The 20,249-nt window shown below is 42.0% G+C and overlaps 1 protein-coding gene across 6 annotated transcripts in view; it reads right to left on the bottom strand.

Moving 5' to 3' along the window:
• The window catches only part of klhdc8b (kelch domain containing 8B), a 74,739-nt gene that overhangs the window by 45,142 nt on the left and 9,348 nt on the right, over positions 1-20,249 (bottom strand). The window contains exons 2-4 of one of the 6 annotated variants that reach the window (XM_062973760.1): positions 15,210-15,286; positions 12,161-12,248; positions 228-1,055 (exon numbers count right to left, since the gene is read on the bottom strand). In XM_062973760.1, coding sequence (XP_062829830.1) covers positions 228-603 — 376 coding nt within the window. In that variant the 5' untranslated portion in view covers positions 604-1,055; positions 12,161-12,248; positions 15,210-15,286. Of the gene's footprint in view, positions 1-227; positions 1,056-12,160; positions 12,249-15,209; positions 15,547-20,249 lie in introns of those variants that run through there. The other 5 variants (XM_003228791.4, XM_008122613.3, XM_062973761.1 and 2 more) reach the window with 5 other exon arrangements.

The following is a 20,249-nucleotide window of genomic DNA, read 5'->3' on the forward strand; positions in this document are numbered from 1 at the left end:
AGCTGTTCAGTGGTGGAATATGCTTTCTGGAAGTGCCTTAGAATCTCCTTCTCTGGAGATTTTTAAGCAGAGGCTGCATGGCCATCTGTCAGGAGTGCTTTGATTTTATTTTTCCTGCATGGGGTTGGACAGGATGGCTCTTGCATTTTTTTCCAACTATGATTCTATGACAGCAAAAATAGATGGTCATCACACTTCCCGCCACACCAGAGTGAACCACTACCTACCTTTCTCAACAGCTGAGACCCCCATGGATGGCTGGGCCAAGTCCGCTTTCGTTTCCCACTTGCCTTCATCCGTGTGGTAGGCCTCCACGGATGCCAGGGGTCTCTGCATGGTGTCCACCCCTCCAATCACCAGCACCTCCTTGCCCAGCATCACGGCCGCAGCCCCTGCCCTCGGGGTGGGCATAGAAGGCAACGTTGTCCACTTGTGGGATACAATATCCAACATTTCCACTGTGTCCAAGGGCTGGCCCTGCTGGCTGCAGCCACCCGCCACAAACAGGTGCCCATCCTGGTAGGTTGGGCTGCAGTAGACCCGACAGGTTGGCATTGGGGGGAAGGCTTCCCAGAAGAAGGATTTGGCATTGGCGGCTTCCATCTTGCCCGTCGGCGTGGCATCTCAGGAGGCAGACATAGCAGCAGCCCCTGTGCTGACTGGCAGTCTTAGTAGGGCAGCTTTCCGGAGATCGGTGTGGATTAGCCTGAGACAACACGAAGGGCTTACTTCCAGAGCAACTTGGATTCCACATACACAAGGCATGAGTAGATCCGGAAGCAAATATGGTTTCGCAGAGGGTCCAGGGTCTCCTGAGCGAGCTGGCAAGGAGCGCCGTGATGCAACTGGGACGCTGCCTCCAGAAGGAGGGGAACCATTCCTTTCCAGAAGATCTTGAAAAGACGCTTTGTACACCCTCCCCTGGCCTACAATGCTGGGGACACAACCATCCGTAGGTCAGACTGTCTTGGGAAGCAGGACTCTCTGGAAAAGTTGTTTTCTGCAATGTGTGCCTCTTGTATTATCTTTGTACTGATGATTAGTCCTGCTGCAGTCTCCATGAAGCAAAAAGGGAGCAGGGGACAGGAAAAGAAAGTTATACATTTATTTAATTCCCTTTGATCAAGAAATTCTGATATAGTGAAAACAAGCCATGCTGGATTACATGACGTTCACACATTGTTTTTCATGTATTGGCACCAGACACCATGACTTTTGCCTGCTTCAGCTTTAGTCAGAATTTAACATTCCCAGAACCAGCTCTATTCCTCCTACCAGATCAGGCAGAAATATATAGCCCACAGGGTCCACATAGTCTACCCCAGGCCTTTCCCAAATAACATCTTTCTCCTGAGTTGCATCTATACTATAGAATTAAAGAAGTTTGACACCACTTTTAACTGCAATAGTTTAAATATATGGAATCAGGATAGTTGTAGTTTTGCAAGGTCTTTAGGTTTCTCTTTCAAACTACATCTCCCAGGATTCCATAGCAATGAGCCATGGCAGTTAAAGTGGTGTCAAACTCCATTAATGCATCCACGGTCCCTAAAAACAAGTGGTTCACTGTGAACCTTTTCAAAAGTGCCTAGTTTGTTTCTAGGTCTTCGCCAGACTAGTTGTAACTTTCATTGACTCAAGGACTAGCAGCTTTTCACTCAGGCATGGGCAAACTTCAGCTGTTAGGAATTGTGGGAGTTGAAGTCCAAAACACCTGGAGGGATGACGTTTGCCCATGTCTGCTTTAGCTTCCCTATGGCTTCAACTCTCAGAAAACCTGACCAATATGTCTAATTGTAAAGTATTATGGAACTTGTAAAGGCATCAGATTCAATGGGGTTGGTTCTGGGGGACCACCAATGAGTATTAGGTGCCATAGTTGTATAAATAGGAGTACAGCTAGATCCAGGGAAGTCATGCTGCCCCTCTATTCTGCCTTGGTCAGACCACACTTGGAACACTGTGTCCAATTCTGGGCACCACAATTGAAGGGAGATGTTGACAAGCTAGAATTTGTCCAGAGAAGGGCAATTAAAATGATCAAGGATCTGGAGAACAAGCCCTATGATGACACAGAATTAGAACAAGCCCTAAGCTCAAAGACTTGGGCATGCAGAAGAGAAGGCTGAGACATGATGAGGGCCATGTATCAAGATGTGAGGAGAAGTCATAGGGAGGAGGGAGCAAGCTTGTCAAACTACAATGCAATGGAGCAATAGCATCAAACTACAGGAAAGAAAGGAGATTCCACCTGAACATGAGGAAGAACTTTCTAACTGTGAGAGAGAACTGTTCAACAGTGGAACTCTCTGCCCTGATGCATGGTGGAGGCTACTTCTTTGGGGGCTTTAAAGCAGGCTGGATGGCCATCTATCGGGGGTGCTTTGAATGTGGTTTTCCTGCTTCCTGGCAGAGGATTGGACCGGATGGCCCACAAAGTCTCTTCCAACTCAATGATTCTATGATTCTATGACTAAGAAAGCCCTATGAAATTATTGGAGTGACTATAAGTTAATGGGCGATCTGAAGGCACTGACAAACAATCCAAACATTTGGAAGATAAAACGTTCCTCAGCTTATGTTCCATCCTTTTGTGTACAAAATCAGCAAGGTTAAAGTAGTGGATATCTTCCCTCTCTTGCTGAATTAGACTAAAAGTCTGTGTGGTCCAATATTCTATTTACACAATGACCAACCAGTTGCCTGATTCTTTAAAAATATACATAGTGAACCACCAATGAATATTTAAGGGTGTTGGATGAACTAATACTTCTTCTGAAGTGCATGGGACAATAGAAATTAAAAGAAAAACCAATGGGCTTAAGACTGGAGGACAACGCATTATAATTCTGCATCACTCCCAGTGACCTTAATAACGTTAGCTCAGTCTCTTGCCTCCAGAAAAGAAAAGCGACCCACAAGTGTCTGGAGGGCAGCACCACTGAGTGCCAAGACGGCCCTTGTCAAACAAATCATAGGCACCCCAAGACAGCCAGCAATCCTATCTGGTGTATCTGTTCTTTGGTGGAGGAACAACAAACGGGAAGTGGGTGGAGAGACAGAGAGAGCGAAAGACTTAAGTAAATGTGAAAGGTGCCTGCTGGGATGTAAGTCAGCTTCAAAACACATTTTCTGCAAAATTACAGCACTGAAGAGGGTCACTAGAGGATAAGAAAGTGATTCAGGATGCAAAGATAACAAAAGCAAGAATGAGGAGGCTGTAGTGCATTGCCCAGAAGTTTGTTGGCTTTGACTCGGACCCAGGAAGATGATTGCAAGATGGAATTTCCCACCCCACCTGGGGATATTGGGTCTGGTTCAAGTTCAACACATGTGATACGTGACCCTTTTGTGTATCCAAGTGTTAACCGGTGCTCATTGCTTATCTCAGTAGCCAATCATTAGTGATCGCGGACAAGTGCAGAAGGAAAACGCTACCGATCCTGCATTTAACAATAACACTATCTAACACAATTTTTATCCCTGGGTTTGAAATGTTATTCCCTAATTGGCTCTATCATAAAAACATGGGGAAAGTGTACTAAACTGCAAAGACTTTGTTTTTTCAGGACATCCTGCAGTACAATTTGGTATAGCTTTTCAATGAATATCTCATAGAGACTCAATCAATTCAACATAATTTGTGGCAGCCACAAAAACAAAGTTTCTGGAGTAGAACAACTACAGTGTTCCCTCACTACTTCACAGTTCACTTTTCACGGATTCGGTGTTTTGCGGTTTTTCAATCTATATATATAAATGAGTGATGGCATCACAGCGACCCACAAAACAACAAAACTACAGGCCCCCCAACCTCGAAATTTGACAACACAACCCATCATCCACGCCTCTAGGTTGATACAACAAAAATAAAAGAAGAATAAAGTCCTGATTAGAGGGAGAGCAATAATTGTTTTTATCCAATTGCTGCCAGTTTAGAGGGCTAATCTCTGCCCACTTGGTCTCCTAGCAACCAACTCAGCCAAGGGACAGCCAGGGTTCAGTTAGGGGACAGGCAGATTTAGGCCTCACTTAGGCTTCTTCCACAGATTATCTAATTTGCACTGGATTATATGGCAGTGTAGACTCAAGGCCCTTCTACCATACTTCGCCACAGCAACGCGTGGCCGGGCACAACTAGTAAACTCTAAAAGACTATTATAAATCATAAGAAATTACAATTTACAGCCTAAGGAAGGGAGGAAGAAGAAGCCAAAGTGAGAGAAAAGGAACCCATGCAGCAACAGGAGGAGAAGGAGGCAATTTATCAACACACGACTGCTTGATAAAGACTTGGTGTATAACTACTAAAATAATGTCTAAATATTAAAATAAATATAGTGTCCCTGCTTTGCGGATTTTCACTTATTGTAGGTGGTCCTGGAACCTAACCCCAGCTTTAAGTGAGGGAACACTGTACTTTCAAAGTAAGTACCGCACAATTAAACAGGAAATAACACTTACAAACCAGGAACAGAAAATGTTTCAAATTTCGTTACATAGTGTAATATTACTTGCAACCAAGTAAGGGGAAAGAAAGAGCGCCATTTCCTGCAACTCAAAAATAACAACAAAATGAATACTAGGGCTTGTGTGGTCCCAAAGCTATTACTCCAGTTCCCGAAAGTCCCCATGCCACCACCCCCCACTGAAACTCAAATATACTCAACCCTCTCAAATGTCAAACGGAATTAATTCTATAGTGTAGAGCAGGCATGGATAAATTTCTGCCCTTCAGGTGTTTTGGACTCCAACTCCCACCATTCCTTACAGCCTCAGGCCCTTTCCTTTTCCCCCTCAGCCGCTTAAGCAGCTGAGGGGGAAAAGGAAAGGGCCTGAGGCTGTGAGGAATGGTGGGAGTTGGAGTCCAAAACACCTGAAGGGCCGAAGTTTGCCCATGCCTGGTGTATTCCTATTCTATTCCTAATAATTTCGACAGGGTGACAATATACCACAACTCCCTAAATGCAAGGTACAATGGATTATTTTTTTTAAAAAAAAAAACTTGTTGAAATAGAGCATGAAAATACAGCTAATATACTTAGAACGTATTCACTATATTTATTTTATAATGACATGAACTATATTTTCATGCTCTATTTTCACAATCGATTTCAAGGCAGTATTGTGGTTATGCGCAGGAAGAATCTTAGCCACTCTACATAAACTGGAGCGCTGAACAAACGCAATTAGCCGTCCCTCCACATTTGCAGATTTGATTATTCATGGATTTGATTAAATACGTTCTCTCTAGGAACCTCTAGGTATTCCAGGGGTGACTTCTGCCAAAAAGTGATCACAGAGGAACAATAGAGAATGTAGAGATTTGTGGAGAGAATACCATTGTGTTAAAGCGCTGAACTGCTGAACTTGCAGACCAAAAGGTCCCAGGTTCAAATCCCAGGAGCGGAATGAGTGCCTGCTGTTAGCCCCAGCTCCTGCCAACCTAGCAGTTCGAAAACATGCAAATGTGAGTAGATAAATAGGTATCACTCCGGCGGGAAGGTAACGATGCTCCATGCAGTCATGCCGGCCACATGACCTTGGAGGTGTCTACGGACAACTTCAGCTCTTCGGCTTAGAAATGGAGATGAGCACCAATCCCCAGAGTCGGTCAAGACTGGACTTAACGTCAGGGGAAAACCTTTACATTTACCTTAAGGCTATTCTATAATCATGCAGACCAGAGGAAGTGAACCATAAGTCATGCTGAAGGACCCTGAAATGTCTAGACAGGAGGGATCTCAGGTCCAAAACAATTAGGTAAAGGTTTTCCCCTGACGTTAAGTCTAGTCGTGTCCAACTCTGGGGTTGGTGCACATCTCCATTTCTAAGCTGAAGAGCTGGCAATTCCGTAGACACCTCCAAGGTCATGTGGCCGGCATGACTGCATGGAGCGCTGTTACCTTCCCACCGGAGCAATACCTATTGATCTGCTCACATTTGCATATTTTCGAACTGCTAGATTGGCATAAGATGGGGCTAATAGCAGAAACTCACTCCACTCCCCGGATTCGAATCACCAACCTTTCAGTCAGCAAGTTCAGCAGTTCAGTAGTTTCACCTGCTGTGCCATCGGGGGCTCTAAAACAATTCTTCTTCTTCTTCATTCACATAGTTGTTTCTGACTCTTTGTGACCTCATTGACCAGTCCACGCCAGAGCTTCCTGTTGGCCGTCGCCGCCCCCAGAACAATTAGTATTATTCACAATTTTTGCATTTCTCCAAAAGTGGAGGATTGAATGTAGTAACAAATGGTGAGCAATATCAATGCATGCACATGAACCCCTTATAGTAGGCATGGGCAAGCCTCGGCCCTTTAGGTGTTTTGGAGTTCTACACTCACAATTCCTAACAACCTGGAGGGCCGAAGTTTGCCCATGCCTGCCTTATAGACACCAAAGTCTTTAGTGGACAGCCTCCTGATGGTGCCACTGCCTTTGGAGAGAAGCCATGTGCATTCAGGAGAGAAGATCGTCTTGGTGATGGCACTCCAAAAGTAGTACACTCTCTTTAGACAAATTTATGGTGTTCTACCGGACTGTGGTACTAGATAAAGGCCAGTTTATTTCCTGAGTTTTTAGCTGTAGTGATTTCTTTATTTGGGGGGAGGGGCTGACTTTCACAAAGTCCTGTGCCTTTAACCCCAGTGAATGTGAAGGGTTGACTTTATAACTTTTGATGCTCAACTCAAGAGTTTTCCAAACTGTGTGTCACAACATGTCAGTGTGTCAGCTGAAGTGTACTGATATGTCGCACGAATGGAACAGGAAATGACAAAAATCTTGGAAATGTATGTTAATATCTTATAAATCATAGTAAAGTAAAGGTAAAAGTTTTCCCCTGATATTAAGTCTAGTCGTGTCTGACTCTGGTGGTTGGTGCTCATCTCCATTTCTAAGCCGAAGAGCCAGCGTTGTTTGTACCTATTGTTTTGTTCACATTTGCATGTTTTGGAACTGCTAGGTTGGCAAAAGCTTGGGCTAACAGTGGGTGCTCACCCCACTCTTCGGATTCGAACTGCCAACCTTTCGGTAAGAAAGTTCAGCAGCCCAGTGGTTTAATCTGCTGCGCCACCGGGGGCTCCCTTACAAATCATATATTACAAAAATTATAAATGAAAGGTTTTCATCCGATATGTTGTATCCTGATACGTTTCGTTATTACAATTTATGCATATGACCATATCTCTTATTATGGATTGTTTTTCTCTGGTTTGCTAGTAAAAACTGAATTACTGTGTGGCAAAGTGCTGCATGTCTAAAAAGAGTGCCACCAACATGAAATGTTTGGAAAGCTCTGACTCATCTGATCAATACATTAAGTAATTGGCTCTCAATCCCACTCCGTGGCAGGAAGATGAAATCAAGTGATGGGAGGAGTAAGCTTTGGTTATGAAAGCTGCTACTTTCTTCCTAAAAGCTGCATTTTGACGTCAGGTTGCCAACCAGCCTCCATCCTGAGCTTTTAATAGCTGTTTAAACAAGATATGTCAGCAAAACATAATATTCATTTCCTACTATAAAAGCTTTGCTTGCTGATCTGTATTCAGTTCTGGTCATCACAATTCAAGAGGGACATTTGACAATTTGTAACATGTCCAGAGAAGGGAAACCAAAATTATCAAAGGTCTGGAAGCCAAGGCCTATGAGGAATGGCTGAGAGAGCTTCGTAGATTTAGTTGGAGAAAACAAAGGCTGAGTGGGGTCATGATAGCAATGTTTATGTATTTGAAAGGATGTCACATTGATGAGGTGAAAAACTTGTTTTCTGCTGCTCTGGAGACTAGGACATAGAGCAATGGATTCAAACTGCAAAAAATAATATTCCACTTAAACATAAGAAAGAATTTCCTAACTGTAAGAGGTGCTTGATAGTGGAAAATGTTGCCTTTGAATGTGGTGGAGTCTCCTTCTCCAGAGGTTTTTAAGCAGAGGCTGAATGGCCATCTGTCAAGAATGTTTTGATTGTATTTTCCTGCATGGCAGAATGGGATTGGATTGAGACCAATTCTACACTACCTTATCGAGGCAAATAATCCACATTCTCTGCTTTGAACTGGATTATATAAGTCTACACTGCAACATAATCCAGTTCAGAGCAGAGAATCTGGATTTTATATGGCAGAGTAGAAGGGGCTGGAGTGGTCCTTGTGGTCTCTTCCAACTTTATGATCCTATGATCTCTATGAATCAAAGTGCTGTTACAACCAGAGAAGCACAGCAGCTCCCCTCATTTCCCAGCAAATGAGCTTGCCATCCTGCTTGTTCTACTCAAGGGTCTTCTCTGCCGCATCATTTTGGCTGCCAATATCAACGAGTCTGAATCGGAGCCAGCTTTAAAGTCACCGCTCATTCCATCACTGTGGGATGAGGAAAGAGAGCAGGCAAAGAGCATCTGCCTTTGGGACTGGGTGTTTTAATTTGCCTAGACCTCCTGCCCTGACTTTGATGCCCGCAGGGAGACCCGGGCTCTTTTTGCCATGTGCTCTGAGCCCCACCAGACGTTTTTTAATTGGCCCTCCAAGCATGAAACACCCCCCTCTGAAATCTTGTCAGCTGGGACAACTTCACAGCTCATTTATCTTCTTCCTCACAAAATTAGGCACTTTAGTAGTTTAATAGCTGAGAGCTGCATAATTTAGAAGCAGCAGGCATGAAATATTGATAACAAGTCCCCTGATCAGGAATAGCTGTCTGCTGGCAGGAAGAGGGCTGGGTTTGGGAGAAAGCGCTTCTCCGCCTATCGTCAGATCCCAAGGGAAGTGGAAATATGCTGGCTCCTGAGATCGGCAGGAAACATGGGAGCTTCACCTGTAGGCAAGGTAAAGTTCCCAGGGCATAAGAATTGAAAAGAGTTCAGGAAAGCAATGTTCCAAAGTAATTCATTGTGCTGAGAAGCAAGTACAGTATACAGTACAAGCTCCAGACTCCTGGGACCTGTAAGGGGTTTGATCTACCTACACCAACAAAATATGTCCTGGATTGCTGTGAGTTTTCTGGGCTGTATGGCAATGTTTCAGAAGCATTCTCTCCTGATGTTTTGCCCCATCTATGGCAGGCATTCTCAGAGGTTGTGAGGTCTGTTGGAAACTAGGCAAGTGGGGGTTTATATATTTGTGGAGTGTCCAGGGTGGGAGAAAAAACTCTTGTCTGTTTGAGGCAGGTGTGAATGTTGCAACTGTCCATCTTGATTAGCACTGAATGGCCTAGCAGTTTTAAACCTGGCTGCTCCCTGCCTATGGGAATCCTTTATTGGGAGGTGTTAGCTGGCCATGATTGCTTCCTGTCTGGAATACCGCTGTTCTCTGAGTGATGTTCTTTATGTACTGTTCTGATTTTAGGCTTTGAAGCTGCAAGCCTATTCAATGCTAATCAAAACTAAAAATAATAAAAGTTGCAAGGTTATTCATTGCTAATCAAGCTGGTCAACTGCAACATTCATACTTGCCTCAAACAGACAAGAGTTTTTTCCTCCCATCCTGGACATTATTCCACAGATATATAAACCTCACCTGTCCAGTTTCCAACAGACTTCACAACCTCTGAGGATGCCTGCCATAGATGTGGGTGAAACATCAAGAGAGAATGCTTCTGGAACATGGCCATACAGCCTGGAAAACTCACAGCAACCTAGTGATTCCGGCCATGAAAACCTTCAACAACACATTAAAATATGTCCTCTTTAGGAATTTCTAAGTCCTCCATGGCATTGCTTCATAAACTGTGGGTCCTAGCCTCGAACTGCTTGATATTGGGGTCCTGAAATTTTTTGGCAACAGTAAAAAGTTTTGACATTTGCATGTATCTGTTAACAACATGCAGTATTTACAACACACTGAAGAAAATGCTTCAGCTATACTTCATAAAAAACTAAAATCAGCCTGTTTAGCAAGCCTTGCAAATGCTGATTTATTATCTGTGAGAGTTGTATTTTTATACCAATTTTTATTTCTACATACTCAGACCATTGTAAACATTTTTTAGGCATAAAGAGCTCACAATTGAAAAAGGTTTAAGAAACCCTGCTCCATGTGACTCTGTAGTATGCTTTGGCCGAAAGTTACTAGAATCTCACTGGAGGAATTAGCAAATTCCCAGAGAAGATACCTCTCTAGGAACCTTCTAGGTCTTCCACAGACTATAGGCCTTTCAACACAGCCATATAACCCAGAATATCAAGACAGAATAATCCACAATATCTGCTAGTCCACAGTAGGAGCCTCCGGTGGCCTAGGGGATAAAAGCCTTGTGACTTGAAGGTTGGGTTGCTGACCTGAAGGCTGCCAGGTTCGAATCCCACCCGGGAAGAGCGTGGATGAGCTCCCTCTATCAGCTCCAGCTCCATGCGGGGACATGAGAGAAGCCTCCCACAAGGATGGTAAAACATCAAAACATCTGGGCGTCCCCTGGGCAACGTCCATGCAGACAGCCAATTCTCTCACTCCAGAAGCAATTCCGGTTGCTCCTGACACACACACAAAAAAGCCCACTCTGCCATATATCCCAGTTGAAAGCAGAAAATGTGGGATTTTATTCAGCTGTGTGGAATGGGCCTATACAGTAACTATATAGTAACTTTTGGCAGAACTCATTCATTTCAATAGTGTTTACTGCTGTATTTCTTCAGTTTTAAGACACGCTTTCCCCCCATATAAGTGTATCTAAAAATGGGGTGATTTAGACTCACTGGTACTCTATACACTGGTACTCTATACACATACACACACACACACACACACACACAGCACTTTTTCCCTCGGTGGCACTGAAATTAATGTGTGTCTTCCAATCAAAAAAATACAATATTATCCAGCTCTCTATTCCCACAAGAAATTTAGCAATATATCCCCCACAGATATGAGGGGTTTTTATTTCCCCTCTATATTTTATTTATTTAATAAAAATAATAAACTTTATTTATAACCTGCCACCATCTCCCCAAAGGTACTCGGGGTAGCTTACAAAGGCACTCCAGGGTGCACATATAACATACAGTAAGTAAAAAAACAGTACATAAGGATAAAACAAGTCACATAAAATTATAACAACAGCCCCTGTCAACACATATAACATAAAATCAAAATAATACAATTTAAAAGCATCAGCAGATAAAGCTAGCTGGGTTAACTCTCGCTCTTTTGTAATATTTTAGTTTCTTTTTTAAAAAGACCAACCTGAAATAGGAACGCAGGAAATGATTTGATTTAAAAGCCTCTCAAAATAAACTTGGAAAGCATGTTTAATTCCTCATAAGTAATGAGAAATTATTGCTAATGATACAGACGTAATGGAATGTAATGAAACGTAATAGTAATGTCAGGCATTACTTTCAAAAGAAGAGATACATTGTCCTTGTCATTCCCATGTGACATGTTATAGGTAGTGATACTAATGTCTTCAGTGGTTTTATTTCTGTGCTCCGAAACTCAGTGATCTCCAATGCTAAGAGGTCCCTGAGTTCTTGTCATAAGTATTAAGACCCCATCTATACTGCCATATAATCCAGTTTCTGACTCCAGATTATCTGCTTTGAACTGGATTATATGGCAATGTAGACTCCTATAATCCAGTTCAAAGCAGATAATTTGGATTCAGAAATGGGATTATATGGCAGTGTAGTTCCATCCTAAGGCTATAATCTGCACTGTACAGTATATGAATCCATCTACATGGATTTGGCTACAAAGGTGAAGGTTACAGCTGCCAGAATCCAACAAAAGCATGGGTTATCAATGGTATAGATTCTTTTTCCTTCTCTAATCATGAGGACTAGAAACATAAGCTTAAATAATTAAATACCCTGGTAAATGATGTCCCCTGCTGGATCAGACCAAAGGCCAACAAAGCCCAGCATCTATTTCTTTACAGCAAAAAATAATTGGCTAATTCATTAGGGCCCAAAGTGGGAAAGAGGATATTGAACCAGATGGAGCATTGCTCCAATCCTAAAGAATTATTATTGCTTATTTTGCTAGTCAGAAATAAATAGGCAACCTCTATGCAGTCATACAGGTCACATTACCTTGAAGGTGTCTAAGGACAACACCAGCTATTTGTTTTAGAAATGGAGATGAGCACCAACCCCGCAGAGTCGGACATGACTAGACTTAATGTCAGGGGAAAACCTTTACCTTTACCTTTAAATTAGAAGAACTCACCTGGATAATGGATGTATCCTGGCTGGAAGAAATGTGTGTGCTTTGGACTCCCCTGAGAAAGACAACTGTAGGTCGAAATGATATTACCCTGTTTAAAAAAAAAACATCATTTATTAAATGTCATTTGGAAATGTGTATGTAGGAACTCAATTTCTGATTATGGTGCAGAGAAGAAAGAACAGCCAATGCTTTGCATCAGTGAGCTGCAATGTCAGAAATCGGGAATCTCAAGCCCAGGGGTCAAATCTATGATTCCTCAGACTGTATTTATTAAAATATTTAAATCACAACCTATAATAATAACAACAACAATTTATTTGTATTCTGCCCTATCTCTCTGAAGGAACTCAGGGCGGATTCCAGCATATCCAACACAAGACAAACATTTAATGCCTAGAAACACAGAAAAAGTAAATGCCTTCCCTTCTGGCTCTTGAGGGTTGGCGCTCATCTCCATTTCTTTCTTTTAATTTTTTTTTATTAATTTATCAATCAGAATGTATAAGTTTACATTCTTCTCATTGTACAATATCTTAAACATACCATGTTGTATACAATCCGACAGTAAAAAAAATCAAAAACATCTTTAAGCATATTTCTTATCAGTTTTTTTTAACTTTTCCATTACAACTTTACTACATATCTCTCTACTACACACCTTTTATCTACTTATAATGTTTTATTATTAATATTATTATTAATAATTTATAATTCAAAATGTATAAGTATACATTCTTTCCTCATTTTACAGTATCTTAAACAGATCATATTGTATACAATCCAACAATAAAGAAAAATCAAAATCAAAACATCTTTAAGCATATTTCTTATCAGTTTTAGACTTTTCCATTACAACTTTACTGCATATCTCTCTACTACTACTACTTTTATCTACTTATACATGTTTTATTTATTATTATTGTTATTATTATTATACCTTTTCCCCTTTTCCCCCTTCCCCTTATTTTGTGCCACCTTCACCAGGACCAACCAAACACATACTGTTTCACAAGTCCAAAATTTCATTGTCTCTGTTGCTGGCTTATACCCCTTTCCCTCATTAAAAATATACTCAATACATTTTCTCCATATATTCCAAAAATCTGTTTGTTTCAATATTCCCTTTTTAATTTTAATATTGCAAGTCAGCTTAACATTAATTGCTATGTTCCAAATTTCCCTGTACCATTCTTCTAATTGGATTTCCTTTTTTTCTTTCCAGTTTTTTGCTATTAGCAATTTTGCTGCAGTTATCAAATTAGAAACCAAATCTTTCTCCTCTTGTGAGAGGATATTGTCATGCATAAGTAATAATGCTGGTTTAGGTGTATTCATTATCTCTATTTTTACTATTGCTCTTATTTCTTTAAATATCATTTCCCAAAAATTTTGTATATTTTTACATGACCACCACATATGAAGATATGACCCTATTTCCTGACAGCCTCTCCAGCACTGATTTGTGTATTTTTTTAAATCTTTTTTATCATCTCCATTTCTAAGCTGAAGAACCTGCATTATCCGTAAATATCTCCTAGGTCATGTGACTGCCATGACTGCATGGAGCACTGTTTACCTTCCTGCCGAGGCAGTACCTATTGATCAACTCACATTTGCTTGCTTTCAAACTGCTTGATTGGCAGAAGATGGGGCTAACGGCAGAAGCTCACCCCATCCTGCAGACTCGAACCACCAACCTTCCATTCAGCAATTTCAGCAGCTCAGTGGTTTAACCCGTTGCACCACTGTTATAGAATCATAGAGCTGAAAGAGACCTCAAGAACCATCCAGTCCAACCCCATTCTGCCATGCAGGAACACAATCAAAACAAACCCAACAGATATCCATCCAGCCTCTGCTTAAAAACATCCAGAGAAGGAGACTTCATCATACTCCCAGGCAACGAGCTGAATAGCTCTCACTGCCTTATATCCAAAGATCTCAAGGCTACTTATAATAAAATCAGATGGCCATATACAGTACAGTCTCGCTTATCCAACATAAACGGGCTGGCAGAATGTTGGATAATCGAAAATGTTGGATAATAAGGAGAAATTAAGGAAAAGCCTATTAAACATCAAATTACGTTATGATTTTACAAATTAAGCACCAAAACATCATGTTTTACAACAAATTGACAGAAAAAGCAGTTCAATACACAGTAATGTTATGTAATAATTACTGTATTTACCAATTTAGCACCAAAACATCACAATGTATTGAAAACATTGACTACAAAAACACTGACTACTAAAAGGCAGGCTGCGTTGGATAATACAAAACACTGGATAAGAAAAGGTTGGATGAGCAAGACTCTACTGTATCCTTCTCCATGGTGTCATTTGGCCATTGAAAGAAGCCCAGAGCTTTCATAGTAATGAAACTATTATATTTTAAGCTTCTAGAAAGGTATCTCCAACTTCTTGCACTGACTGGGACATGGGCAGCTATCTGCATGCCTCCCCTCTCCAATTCTAAAAGTTTGAAATGCTTCTCCAAGGCTTCGCTGTGGAGAGTAATAGCTTTTTGCTAAAAATATAGTGGTATTTTTGGTTCCATCTTTTCCCTTCAGCCTCATTCATCACTGGAGTCCCCACCAACTAAATTCAGCACTTGGTCTGAAAGAACGTCCCTTCCTCTATTCCTCTTTATTTTATGTATTAAAATATCTATTAAAACATCCTGTCTTATATGTAATGCTTTCAGGGAAGGGTATAGTAAAGTCAAATGGATCCATTTAAGCTGGCAAATAATAAGACTGCAAATACATTACACCACTGAACAAGTTCAAATAATGGAAAACCATGCTCATGTGCGGATTTGTATAATTACATCCCGAAAGCTTTAGTAAACATGTTCTGATACTATCCATACACTCTCACAATTTAGAAGAAAGCAGGGCCAGCTTTTTCTCATGTTAAGTTTGTTTAGCTTTCCAAGATCTGGTCCCAAAACAACAAAGGAAACACATACACAGCTGAGACTTTGCATGCTGAAATCGTGCAAGGCATACTTCCAACAATTCTGTTTCTTCCTTGGTGTTGCCTACCTTGTTTGCAAGAGAGAGCACCTTTCGAGCAACTTGGCACAAGATACGCTGCACCTTGCATTTGGCAGCTTCCAGCCCTGCAATACAGATGAGTGTGAAGAAGAGAGGGATCCCATCAACCTATCTATGGAGCTTCTTGCTGGGAGAAACAGCAACCTGGGACCACTTTGGATCGTGCCCTCTGAGATGCTGCCGGCTCCATCACATCAGGCTCACAAAAGCCGCTGCGGAGCTACTTCCCGGACAAAGGGACGGGCCACATTGTCCCTGGATTGAATGCAGAGGCTTTTGACTGCATTGCTTAAGCATTGCTTACTCAGCAGCCTCTCCAGCTCTGGCCACCCCTGCAGTTTGGCGCAAAGAGCCAAAGAATTTCAAAATTGTATATCTTTAGAGGGAGGGGAAATCCCATTGCTACTCTCACAAGATGGGATGTGTGGGCGGCCCAAGCAACTAATTCTGTTGCTGGCACCTTAACCGCCTCCTACCTCAAAGAGAGACTTTGAGGATTCATTCTTAAGCTGGCAGAAAATTCCTTTTTTATTAACTTGAGCCCGATAAGCCCGAGCTGATTTTGAAGGATCACACTTACGCGGCGTGTAAAGGAAGGATAGAGGGCTGCTGAGACAGACACACAGGGAAAGGAACAGCAACTGAGAAATTCAGCAATAATTATGCAAACTAAGTCAGTATGTACGTCCTTCGCCTAATATATTCCGCTTCTGAGATTTAGGTTAGCAAATAGCATAGGGTTTTAAGGCAAGATAGAGAAAGGGAAAGCCAGAGAGAGAAAAGTCTAAAGAGCAGGAAAAAAGAACTAGGGAAAAGATACAGATTGGGAGATAGCGAAGGAAAGAGATTTACTAGGAAACTGGCAGACCTAGTCTCTTCCTGCCTCTCCTCCAAATTCACTTTTGAACTCTGGCCAGATCCTGTCCATAACTTTCTAAGGTCCCATCAACACTGCCCTATAATGCAGTTTGAGGGTGCATTATAGGTTCAGTGTAGATTTATTCAGGGAGCCCCCAGTGGCACACCGGATTAAACCACTGAGCTGCTGAACTTGCCGACTGGAAGGTTGGCAGTTGGAATCCGGGGAGCTGGGTAAGCTCCCACTGTTAGCCCCAACTTCTGCCAACATAGCAGTCCAAAAACATGCAAATGTGAGTAGATCAATAGGTACCTCTGCAGCGGGAGGGTAACAGAGCTCCATGCAGTCATGCCGACCACATGACCGGCATGACTACATCTACACTGTGGAATTGATGCAGTTTGACACCACTTGAACTGCCATGACCCAATGTGATGGAATCTTGGGATTTGGAGTTTCGCGGGGCACCACCAGCACTCTTTGGCAGAGAAGGCTAAAGACCTTGTGTAACTGCAACTCCCATTTCTCCATAGGATTGAACCATGGCAGTTCAAATGGGGTCAAACTGCATTCATTCTACAATGTAGATGGACCCTGAGGCACCAAGCAAACCAATGTCCACATCCCAACAAGTCTGAGTTGGAAGAATTGGGATGGTAGAACATAGGTAAAGGTTTTCCCCTGACATTAAGTCTAGTCGTGTCCGACTCTGGGGGTTGGTGCTCATCTCCATTTCTAAGCTGAAGAGCCGGAGTTGTCCGTAGACGCCTCCATGGTCATGTGGCCAGCATAACTGCATGGCGCACTGTTATCTTTCCACTGGAGTGGTACGTATTGATCTACTCACATCCTAGGTTGGCAGAAGCTGTGGCTAATAGTGGAAGCTCACCCCGGATTTGAACCACTGAGCTTTCAATCAGCAATCAGCAAGTCCAATCAGCAAGTCCAATCAGCACGTCCAATCAGCAAGTCCAATCAGCAGTTTAATCTGCTGAGCCACCGGGTAAGACATAGTTTTATATTTTTCTGGATATAGCACTTACTTGTTGCCAGAAAGAGCACATTTATACCTGATGCATCGGCTCACTAACTAGACAACAGCAACGAATCTGGTGCATTTGTTCACTATCTTCCAATTAGTCCGAGCAGGGCAACTTGATGACTCCCTCACGTTGCTAAATCCGCTCATTATCACAGTTCATGCTTTGTTATGTGCTATTATGTCAGCTTGGACTAATGGGAAGTGTCTTCCAAAAGACTGCTAGTAATAGCACTCTTCAAGTCTTGCAGACTTTAGGGTCATGGCTTGACTGAGTTAATCCACATGTGAGGCAAAATGTACATCCCACTATAGCGGTTTGAGCACTGAACTTTGCCATTGGAGGCCACTGTTCGAATCTTGGCCATGGAAAACCACAGGCAAGTCACACTCTTTTGGGGTGCATCTACAGTAGAGAACTGATGCTGTTTGACACCAGTTTAACTCCTATGACTCAATGTTATGGGATCATGGTAGTTGTAGTCTAATGAAGCACCAGGATTTTTGACTGCGGCCTCTTGCACACAGCTGAATAAAATCCCACATTATCTGCTTTGAACTGGAATATATGGCAGTGTGGATGCAGATAATCCAGTTCAAAGCAGATTTTGTGGGATTTTCTGCCTTGATGTTCTGAGTTATATGGCTGTGTGGAAGGGCCCTGAGAAAACTCAAGACCTTATAAAACTAAAACTCTTATGAATCCATGCCAATAATCCATGGCAGTTAAAATTGGTATCAAACTGCATTAATTCTACAATGTGGATGCATCTCATGTCCAAGAAGTCCACAATGGTGAACTACTTCTGAACAAAACTTGTCAAAAAAACTTGCAATAGGGTCACCTTGAGGACACTACAGGTTGGAAATGACTTAAAGGCACATAACAATGACAGAAATTCCCATTCTAAAGATGGCATGGGCAATCCATTAAAGCGAGCTCTGATTTAAGTGCTTCTCCCTTCCCACTAGAAGAATCTCCACTGCAAAGTTTCCCTTGCTGCTATTTTGGAAAATATGTTCCCTCTGCTAAGAAAACATATGGTTTTGTTCCCATTTGTATAGGAGGCGAGATGTCTTTGAACACCAGAGAAGAGAAGGAGACAGACTTAGGGGATGAGAAGGGGAGCCGCAAAAGGCTTGACAGATACAAGCGTTTTCCAGATATAGCCAAAGAGCGGCTGTCACCGGATGAGATGTACTGAAGTTTTTAAGTCACCTAAAGATATCTACGCTTATGTTTCATTTTAGAAAAAATGAGAGCTTTAGCGAAGCAAGGTATATTAGAAACAAAGTTTTCAAGCAAGAAATGGGGAGACATTTAGAAGAGACGGAAAAAAAGTTTGACGAGGGAAAAAACTTTGCATATTCTGATTCAGATTAAGTGCAGGTTTTAGGGAAGGCAAGAAACAAATGGATGAGGGTGCCTTGCTGAAATGAAATATGACAGCCATATGTGCATATGTGGGGAGAAGCATATACTATTCTCATGTGTCTTCAAGTCATTTCCAATATATGGCAATCCGATCACAGGGCTAAGTGTGTTTACTTGGGTTTTCATAGCTGGGCAAGGATTCACGCCCTGATCTCCTGAGTTATAGCCCAGCAGTCAAACCATTATGTCAAACTGGTTCCAGTATAATGTTTCTTCATCCTTCTGCTTTGCTTCTGGTTTTCAATTTGGGGTCTACTAACAAGAAGCCCATGACACCTTACTTTTAAAAACATTACTTTTCAAGGTTGCTGGGAGTATTCTGGGCTGTATAGCCATGTTCCAGAAGCATTCTCTCCTGATGTTTCACCCACATCTATGGCAGGCATCCTCAAAAGTTGTTGGAAACTAGGTAAGTGTTGGAGGCTAGGTGAATGTTGCAATTAATCACCTTAATTAGCATTGAAAAGCCTTGCCACTTCAAAGCCCGGCTGAATCCTGCCTGTGGGAATTCTTTTGTTGGGAGGTGTTAGCTGGCCCTGATTGTTTCATGTCTGGAATTCCCCTGTCTTCTGAGTGTTGTTCTTTATTTACTGTCCTGATGTTAGAGTTTTTTAATACTGGTAATGCTAATTAGGGTGATTAATTGCAACATTCACACTTGCCCCCAACAAACAAGAGTTCTTTCTCCCACCCTGGACCTTCCACAGATATATAAACCCCACTTGCCTAGTTTCCAACAGACCTCCCAACCTCTGATGATGCCTGCCATAGATGTGGGTGAAATGTCAGGAGAGAATGCTTCTGAAACATGGCCATACAGCCCAGAAAACTTACAACAACCCAGTGATTCCGGCCATGAAAGCCTTCGACAACACATTCATTTGAAAGATATTTAACTGTTTTCAATGCAAATTATATCACACCAGACATTGGCTTTAGAACCAGGATGTAACAAACTGAAATCAGGGCTAACAGAGTCAAAACAGTGGGAGTTTCAAATAAGCAGAGCTGATGGAACTTCTCTTAGCTTTCGGTTTTCCCTTTAAATTGTATTCATACATGATACATCTACAGTGCAGAATGAATGCAATTTGATATCACTTCACCTGACAAGGCTCATAGCTATGGGATCCTGGGAGCTGTAGTTTTACAAAGATTTTAGTCTTCTTTGGCCCCTTCCACACAGATGAATGAAATCCCACATTATCTGCTTTGAATTGGAATATATGGCAGTGTGGATTCAGACAACCCAGTTCAAAGCAGATATTCTGGGATTTTCTACCTTGATATTCTGGGATATAGAGCTGCGTGGAAGGGCCCATTGGCACAGTGTGGTGTTGTATTGTTCTTGTTCTTATTATTTTCTTCATCTTCATCGCTATGATACTTCATCTTGTTGATGGGAAGCTTCCCAACGGAGTGGAAATCATCTATCGGACGGATAGCAAACTATTTAACCTCAACAGACTGAAAGCCAAAACCAAAGCCACAACAACATCTGTTATAGAACTCCAATATGCTGATGATAACGTAGTCTGTGCGCATTCGGAAGAAGACCTAAAAGCCACTCTAAACACCTTCGCAGAAGCATACAAGAAGCTCGGCCTCTCATTGAACAGTGAGAAAACCAAAGTGCTCTTCCAGTCCCTCTGCAAGGCCAGAAAAATTGCTTAATGGTATAATGTTAGAAAAAGT

The sequence above is a fragment of the Anolis carolinensis genome, chromosome 2 (genome assembly GCF_035594765.1).
Source record: "Anolis carolinensis isolate JA03-04 chromosome 2, rAnoCar3.1.pri, whole genome shotgun sequence".
In the NCBI taxonomy this organism is placed as follows: Eukaryota; Metazoa; Chordata; class Lepidosauria; order Squamata; family Dactyloidae; genus Anolis; species Anolis carolinensis.